Genomic DNA, 9,471 nt, shown 5'->3' with positions numbered 1-9,471 from the left:
TGGATTTCACAAAGAGTTAGGACTAGTCCTATCTCGAGTTAGGACCAGTTACTCGTCCTAACTTAGGACTATCCATGCAATTTGTATATCTCCCAGGACTAGTCCTAACTCTTTGTGAAATGGACCCTGTGCCTTTAAAAAAGTTTGTCATGGAAGGAAAGGGTCGGGTTGGGTAAACGAAACTTTAGCGTGCCTTGGTTGCGTGGCGACCGGAGGAAGGGGGTGACAGTGATCGGGGCTATAGCTCGGTGAGTGACTTATAATGTTGTCTGCAAATAGAGAGATGAAATAATAACAAGGTGATGTTACTGTGGTGTAACAGTTGTCAAGTGTCCGTCAATGATTCGCTAGCCTCGGGCGCTCATCAGTGGCAGATCTGATCAGTGGTCATCGGTCAAAGTGTGGACAAGTTCAACACTAATTTCTCTGCCTCAGGTGAGTGTTGAAATTATTTCCAAGTTATTTATTTCGAGACTCTCGGATTTGATAATATTTTTTCTTCTTCTGAATAATTTTTTTTTGTTTTTATGTAGGCCTAGTTCAGGTTGGTTTGAGACGCAATTCAGCCTTTGGCTGCGATGTTTCAATTTTTAAATCATAACAATAATTGTTCATGTTGTAGACCTAATTTTAAACGCCTGGTTTTTAATCACAAATTTAAAACGAATGTGGTATAATAGTCAAAAAAAGTACATGTACGTTTCCCCATAGTATCCCGGCATACAGATATGATTCTCGTTGTATGTCTTGCGTCATTTACATATTTTTTAGTCACAACAATTTTAATCAAGAGTTGTTCAACATTCTGTTTTTGGTTTTAGTTGATATTGCATACATTAAATCAAGCAATTATTATTGTAAAGCTAATCAGTGAAATATTCATTGCTTGGCTCGTTTTCTTTAGAAATCACCGCTGGAAATAAATTTAGTATAGTTAGTTGACGCGTTTGCTTTAAAAAAAAAACTTTGGTATAAATATTGGAATCTAATAACTTTACAGGCCTTATTGTCGGCTTGTGGCTTGAATTAAACCTTTTTTTCACCTTTGCGCAGGTTTTGGTGTTTGGAATTTGTTACTGGAGATACTAATTCAGAATTAAAAATTTGTTATTTATACCGATTGCAGTATAAACAAAAAATAACTCAATTTACCATGGCACATCAACGTCATCAACACGTCATCATGACTAGTCCACTCTGGCATAGGGACATTCTACAGCGTGAGGTCCTCCCTGATCCTCCAGAGGAGAAACTAAAAGAGTTGGAGGAGAAATTCAAACTTGATTGCATCCTGGTGGAGAAGTTACGCTATAAATGGTCTCCGGACATCATTCCTAAATACGATGCTCAGATTGATCCGTATGCAAGGCATTACTTCCGGTCACCGATGGTCCAATCTTTACTTCGTACAACGTTGACGAACAAGGTACCAAAGTTTCATTTATCATTCGATTATATTTCTAATATAGGTTTTCTCGGTCAATTTCGGAAAATGAGCAGCCAATTTAACCACCAGCCTATTCTATTTCGCATGAAATCGAATGCTACTGAAAAGGGTAATTCGATTTCGTTTTATGATTAGTCAATGTTGCGTCATTCGATTTAACAAAAATAATCATTCAATTTAACAAGTCATCAAAGCAGCATTCAAATTCGCAGACGCTTCTTGGGGCGTATGTGTCACGAAAAAGAATGACGGTATGCTATTAAATTGAACAGAGTGCTAAAGGAATTTGACTCGACTCAAAACGAAATTGAATGGCCGAATTCTGAATTTGAAACGCAGTAAAAACCGGAGAGGCAAAATAGCTTTAATTCGAACGCATGAAAATAAAATTGGCTGCTCATTTTGTCGAATTTGACCTAAAACCTATTCTACATTATATTCTCGTATAATCTTGTGACACTTTGTTTTCTGGGGGCACTTCAGCGTTTTTTAGTTCCCTCTTTTCTTGTTTTACTTTTCTTTTTCAACGAAAACCCAGTGTTGCCATCTCAATTTCATTTTTAAAAGTAGTTCTATTTTCAAGAGCAGTCATTTTTACTTTCAAAAGCATTTTATGGAAATACAAAATTAATAACCGCTATAAACCCGCTCACAGATTTGAAGCCCTCTTTAACCGGCGTAGGCCTACTTTTTCTTTACCATGTACCCTTTGTTCCCCAAAAGATCACGTGAGTTTGTTCTCGTCATAAGTAGTTATTTCTGTAAAAAAGGCAAGCTAAAACATAATATAACAGTTGTTTTAAAATAAGCATAATGAGGACACCTGCAGACAACTACCAGAATATTCGTACCATCATAATGCTTGTAACATACATTATATTGACATGTTTGGTGTATTTTTCATGCTGAGGTAGTTTGTCGAGGGATTAATCAAACAATGGTATATTGAGTGTTGTATTTAACAATGCATTAGTGGCACAATAGAAGGACAAACTTGCTAAGTTGTAACTCTTGAAGATTACGCACTTCCGTGGCTGCTTCACAATGCAGTTCGTGGGTTGTGGTATAAAGAAAAGTTTTTGATTTTGGACCATTGTTCTCAAAAAAAAAAAAAAAAAAGTGAATTTTTAAAAACTCATATATTGACCCCTCTGAGCACATTATTTTGACTCCCAAAAATAATGTGAAAACAAAATAAAATGACCCATTTTTGCCTAAAAGAAGACTCGTTGCCACAATTTCCTTTACAAAACAGTTGTTGTAAAAGATAAAGTTACGTTTAGTCAACCATTATGCTGATTTTTGTACTCATTTGTTTTTGCAAAATGATTTGAATCAATCCCATCATCTAGTTTTCACATTTGCTGTTCACATTTTAATGAAACTACGAAAAACAACAATACTGATTATCAGAAATTGTGTTCACTTTGAATGGTTGTTTCTCTTGAGGCAATTGAAATAAGCACAAGTGACTAGTTTTATGGTTCTCCAAATGCTATTTTCTCAGTGTATTATATCTATTTTGCCCTTTTAGACGGAACTTTCCTCCGGAGGATTGCCACTGGTTTATTATTCAGATTGAAATTTGATTATGCCTACAATTTTGGATAAAACAACAAGTTGTTACTTTCTCTTGAAAAGGTGTTCAAAAATCTTTTTTTCGTCATACAATCAGCCGTCCTAGTGAGTTGTTTGGTTTTCAATTGACTTTGTTTAATTGACATTTCGGTTGAATCTTCACGTGATAGTTTGTACAGGGATTAACGACACAATGACATTCTAAGTGCTGTATTTACCGGTGCATTAGTGCAACAAAGGATGGGCAAATTGACTTTAGTTGTAACTTGTAAAGATTACACCTAGTTATTTGATTTGGTGATCACTCATGTCAGGTGTGGAACCAAAAATCAATATCATTATTTATCGCGGCAGGTTCGGGCGTTGAGGGCCGGTAAAGTGTTTTTAAAAATAATAAATTATGACGTAGTCTCTTATATTGGGTTTCTGGCGTATCACGAGCCCTCGAAGTGTCACGTCTGATGTTCAAGCTTGATTAACCACACAGTAGACCTTTAACACGGTGCAGCCATCTTGAATTTACACCATTTATATCAATGTCACCAAACCGAGGCTGGAAGAAAACAAAGTCTGGTTCCTATTTGCAAAATGATTATTAGCATTCATTATTGTAATTCGATACGAGTAACATGACCAAGATGTAGGCAGCATGATAAAGGTCTATAATTCTAACGAGACTCTCAGTGTCAGCGCCTATCCATTATTGGCAGGGGCCAATTTCACAGAGCTGCTTAAGCAAAAAAATTGCTTAAGCACGAAAATAGCTTGCTGTTTTTACACACGTTACTGGCAAAAATGTAATGCCATTTGCATTGCTTGTGACTGGTACTTAGCTGTTGTTTACTTAGCATAACAATTGAGTGGAGTCTTGGTCGGTAATCTGATTTTACTAGGCAAGGATTGTTTTGCTTAAGCCAAATTTTGTGCTTAAGCAGCTCTATGAAATCGGGCCCTGGTTGCTAAAGGGATCCCCAAAACGGTGCTACTTTTTTCTGTCTATGTTATAGAACTTTGGTTACTAGGGTGCACGAGATGGACAGTTAAATTCAACGAGAAAGTTTTGTTTTCCTTTTTTTACAATAATCTTTCAGTTCAGAATCTTTTCCCTTTTAAAGGCAGTGGACACTATTGGTAATTACTTAAAAGAATTATGACCATAAAATCTTGTTTGGTAACGAGTAATGGGGAGAGGTTGGTAGTATAAAATAATATTGTGAGAAACGGCTCCCTCTGAAGTGACGTAGTTTTCGAGAAAGAAGTAATTTTCCACGAATTTTGATTTCGAGACCTCAAGTTTAGAATATTAGGTCTCGAAATCAAGCATCTGAAAGCACACAACTTCGTGTGACAATTATTTCAATCTATTTAAAAAAAGTTTTTCTTTGTATTTGACTACCGGTTACACTAAAGGAAACAACCACATCCCCAAGACCGAAGGGTTCAGCTTATGCGACTAGGCGGAGCAGCACTGACACCACGCCCCGTCACAAACACCAAGGCACCCCACCCGAAGGACTGCATTCACCTAGGTCGAGTAGTCTCAACACCCTATCGGGCAGACGACGTGCTCCACCACCCCCGGCTGCGACGGTGCTCGCAGGGCGGCGTGAGGGCTACAACATCGACAGTGTCGTGGCGACCAATCAAGTCACTAAGTACAAACCGCTGAATCGATCTTACGATGCAACCAGAGATTGGCATGCAAGGGGGTACTTCCAAAAACCAGGGGTGCGCAAAGTTTTGGCGCTCACCACGCTCGGCAAGAATGAAACACACAAGGTAAGTTGTCAATTCTTTATAATTTATATGATTACCTTTTTTTCATTCCTTCCAAGTAATTTTTTCCAACATAAAAACGTTATTTGCCAAATTCTGAATAATTATTGTACTAAAAGCAAAACATTAAAGCGATTTCAACACAAACCGCTACAGAATCCAAAAAGAGACATGAGAGAGAGAAAAAGAAAAACATCTCATTGTGACTTATTTTCATATCATTATTGTGACTTGATTGGCAACCGTCATAATTATGACTTATGACTTATGCCAATCAGTCATAGAGATATGACTTGTACTGCTAGATTATAGTCATGATATATTCTTCTTTTGTTCAATGTCCATTGAATGCTTCCGCTGACCGCGAATATTGCCATACAAATACATAATAATGTAAAGACACTTCTAGAGAGAAAAAAAACTTCCCAATAAAATTCACTATTCTCTGCAAAATTGCCGTGCAAATCGCAATAGCGCCCTCCTGTGTTGAGTTTCCGTACAACCTCACAGTCCCCGTCGCTTAGCAACTAATTGATAGGCTTGGTGTAGTGTTGGCCATATGCAACAGGTGCAGTCACAACAAAGTGTACAGACTCCCACAGCAGAAACTTGTGAAACCAAAACTTCACTTATTTACATTCAACAACAACAAACAAGTACTTGGTGAAAGTGTAGAAACATCATACCTCGAATCCATACGAGTAACACACGACAATTGGCAGACACAACAAGCGGTCTACACAACCACGTTCAGCATTCAACAAGAGTGAAACCAAATCGACTCAACCAAATCAACCATCATGTCTGATAAGGGATCCGAACCACCCACCTCACCAGCACCGTCTGAGAAAGCCCAGAGCCCGACTCCATCGGTAAAGTCAGCCAAGAAATCACCCAGAGGTCGACCGGCCAAGTCGCCCCGTGGTCCCCCACAACCGACCCCGGAAGAAATCGCTCAGAAGGAGAAGAGTTTCTTGTTAGACTGTATAGCCGTGGACACAATCTCCAAGGACTTTTCTCACTGTCAGCCCAAACTGGGGCCAGCCATACCAGCATATAACTCGCAAAAAGACAAGCATGTCAAGTTATATTTTTCGCGAGAACAGGTCGATGAAACATTGCGCAAAACACAGCAGGTAATTGGTATAAATAGGACGAATCTAAAAATGCAGTGTTCAAAATTGTAACTGTTATTATTGTTAGCAAGTTACTAGTTACAATAATTGTAACGCTCCGGAGGGTTGCTCACGGGGGCATAATGACCCTCGCTGGAGCGTTACAATTATTGTAATTACATGCTTGATCCAAAGAACGCTTCTAGAAAAATCACTTGTGGACGTTATGATGCTCATGTCATGTAGGGTCTACCCTTGGGCTACCCTTGTGGTTGTTTAAGCCCCAAAACTTAAAGGTACACGTTGCCTTGGATCGGACAAGTTGGTCTATAAAAAACATTTGAGACCGTTTGTTATGGTTAGAAAGATGTTTTAAAAGTAGAATATAACGATCCACACAAGTATCACTCAAAATTGCGTGATTTTCCTTTTACGTCGCGAACTAACACAGTTGCCATTTATGAGAGTCAAAAATTTGACTCCCATAAATGGCTGACCATGTTAGTTGACGAGGTAAAACGAGAACCACCCAATTTCGAAGGCTTATTTGTGTAGACCATTGTATTCTACTTTTACAACATCTTTCTACCCATATGCATTTTATAACAAACGATAAAAGAACACTTTTCGAAGACCAACTCGACCGATCCAAGGCAACGTGTTTTTTTAAGGTTCAGTACACTATTCTTTGTGTAGACAATAGCGGATCAAACAGCCCCATATAAATCCAAGACTATTGTGCAATGTTCATAACCTTCTGGCCTCTGACCACGGACCTTATGATCCTTGCAACGTACTTAAAACGAGAAGGATGACTAAGAGGAGGTTGCCATACTTGGATTGTACTCGAGGGATGTGCTAGACGTGACGTGGTTGGGCGTCATTTGGATGTATATGCGCACACAGACCCATCCTTTAAGCAACACAAGTTCAATCAAAGGCATAAGTTACTGTATTTAAAACAAGGTGATTGATAAAAAAGTTTAAAACAAATTTCACATTATATCTCCCTGTAGAAAGTTTGCTTTAAACACACGTCATTGACAGTTTGAAATCAACCTCTATGCTACATTCCATTGGAAATGTACAGTCCCAGATAGTGGCTTGAATAATACACAAAACCCTCTTGAGAACTGAAGTGTCCCGGCATACATGCGATATCACGATAACAATTTTGATCTTTACTCTTTACTATTTCAGGACAAAGGTGGATGTTCGATTGATGGGCCAGTGATTGACAGATTTATTGAATCTGGGGCTGGATACCGGTATCTACATGCAAGAAATGCTGCTCCAGGATCAGCAAGAGGTATTGAATGACCCCCCTCCCCAACCAGACATCCCAGCCCTCTAACCCCTCCCCACACCAGCCCCGCCCTCCCCTGACCTCTCAACTATACAATGGCAAACTATAGACCCAATCTCACAAATATTTGCGTAATTTAGCACTAAACTATTCAACTTGGACGCAACCGTTTGGCTTAGATCTATGCTGTTCAGTTTAGCACTGACCTGTTTAGCTAAGCACTAAATTGTTCAGCTTAGTACTAAACTTGTTCAGCTTTGAACTAAGCTATCCAGCTAAGAACTACATTATAAACCTGTTCAGCTTTTAACTAAAGTCTTCAGCTAAAAACTGAACTGTATAGCAACAGGAAGGGACAGGTGAGGGGACCAGACAATTCTATGGATATTATTCTTGGACACAGGTGTGACTGTGGCTCAAGATGTATTGTGAAGTTGGTGTAACTCATATTTTAATAAGACAACATCGGGGCACAGCCTAGAGAGGGCAGCCCTGACTGAAGCGTGGAAACAAAACCAAAAGTTTAGGGAAATCTCGACCCTATGAAGACCTACTATTTAATGAGCATGCTCATCATTATTACCAAGAACAATAGTATTTACCTGGTAAGTCTGCTGCCATCAAGCGTCCCAAATGTCTCCCATTGCAATTTACACAATGATGTGATCTGTTTATGTGTATTAATTTTGGTTTTTACCCATACACCGATGTGTGTTAGCACTGTATACTCAGTACTATCTCGAGTCCTGTGGAAAAATATCACAGGCATGTTACTCGGGTGGGATTCGAACCCACGACCCTTGAAATTCCAGAGCAGTGTCTTACCAACTAGACTACCGAGGTTGCCCGGCAGCTAGAGGCAGTTCGAATCCTATGTTTTTGGCAGCGGGTACCGCAACGATATAATAGATATCGGGGATAAAGAATATTAATTTTGGTTTTTACCCATACACCGATGTGTGTTAGCACGGTATACTCAGTACTTTTCTGAGTCCTGTGAAAAAATATGTTTATGGATGTGTGCTTACCCTTGTCCCATTTTGTATTCATCTAATCATTTATTTCCAACTCTGACTTCTTTCTAGCCGGACACTCTGTGGATCAAATCAGCGGACATGGTCAGTTCCTGTCAGATGCAAAGCCAAACTTCGGATACAACGGAGAATTCGGCTACCGACGGAACTCTCCATGGTTACGCCAGATGCCGTCTCCTTTTGGTGTGGATCCCAGATCTCCTACACATTGAGGATGGGATTGGTCTGAGAAGCTTGGACTGTAAGGAGTGAAGATTCTTGAGATGAAAGTTCCTTGATAAATTGCATTTGAATATTAATGAATATGAATATTAATTTGTTATGGTAGTTATGACAGAAGATGGATTTTTGTTGCATGACCAGTCAGAGAAAAGATTTAGTTTTCAGGCTTTTCCCAGAATGCACAAGGTCACTTTCAAGTGACATGATCTGCCTGTATTTTTATGGTGACATGAACTGCAAGTATTGTAAGTAAATATCGTCTACAAGTTGTATAAGTTGACATCATCTACATGTACTTGTTTAAAAACTCCACATTTTCTTTAACCATCTTTGTTTTAGTTTTCTTGAAAATTGAATTTTGACAAAACTCAAGCTTGAAAACAATTCAGGAAAAGTCTTTGTATGTACATGTACAGGGTCAAAATTTTTGTAAACAAGGGAATGGTCTAAATGAGTATTTTATCAATTCATATCCCATTTACACATCACATGACATCCACCATTAATTTTTCAATATTTGACTTCAGCTGAAGTTGTTTTTCAACAGATGCACTGGGTGTACTTATTCACAGCTACTTGAACAATTATCTTTGTCTGGTTTCTACACAGTATTCGGACTGTTGATTTACACATGATTACTCTAAAAAAAATTATGGGACGGGGGGGGGGGGGGTGGGTGGGTGGTAGTAAAACATCATTATAATCAAGTGCCTTACAAGTAATTGCTGTTTTTATAAATGCCCATCATATGTATCATAAATCACCATGTTATTAGATGTTAATGTTTTTGTACATAGTAATTTGTATTTTGATGTTCACAAGTATGATGAAATCGTGTTAAAAAAATGTTTTTTAATTAGTTCCATTTTCACGCAATAAACAGACATTACGAAAATGACAAGTTTTGGTGGTGTACTCCGTACATTAGTTTGTTTCCACTTGCTCATTAGATAAACTAAAGGCAATTATTATTTCAGTTGCTAATTCAAAAAA

General features: G+C 38.4%; 2 protein-coding genes across 2 annotated transcripts; both read left to right on the top strand.

Annotated features, from left to right (window-relative positions):
- Positions 1-313: 313 nt before the first annotated feature.
- On the top strand, positions 314-5,085 carry LOC139937341 (uncharacterized). The gene is made up of 4 exons (XM_071932445.1): positions 314-435; positions 1,127-1,426; positions 4,436-4,804; positions 5,080-5,085. Exons 2-4 carry the CDS (start codon positions 1,154-1,156, stop codon positions 5,083-5,085), a joined length of 648 nt encoding a protein of 215 aa, XP_071788546.1. The 5' UTR covers positions 314-435; positions 1,127-1,153.
- Positions 5,086-5,348: 263 nt separating this feature from the next.
- Positions 5,349-9,238, top strand: LOC139937383 (sperm microtubule associated protein 1-like). Its single transcript, XM_071932505.1, has 3 exons — positions 5,349-5,937; positions 7,117-7,225; positions 8,308-9,238. Exons 1-3 carry the CDS (start codon positions 5,602-5,604, stop codon positions 8,466-8,468), a joined length of 606 nt encoding a protein of 201 aa, XP_071788606.1. The 5' UTR covers positions 5,349-5,601; the 3' UTR covers positions 8,469-9,238.
- The last annotated feature ends 233 nt before the right edge of the window (positions 9,239-9,471 follow it).

Source organism: Asterias amurensis, chromosome 5 (genome assembly GCF_032118995.1).
Source record: "Asterias amurensis chromosome 5, ASM3211899v1".
Classification (NCBI taxonomy): domain Eukaryota; kingdom Metazoa; phylum Echinodermata; class Asteroidea; order Forcipulatida; family Asteriidae; genus Asterias; species Asterias amurensis.
This window is presented reverse-complemented; position numbering and strand designations above follow the sequence as displayed.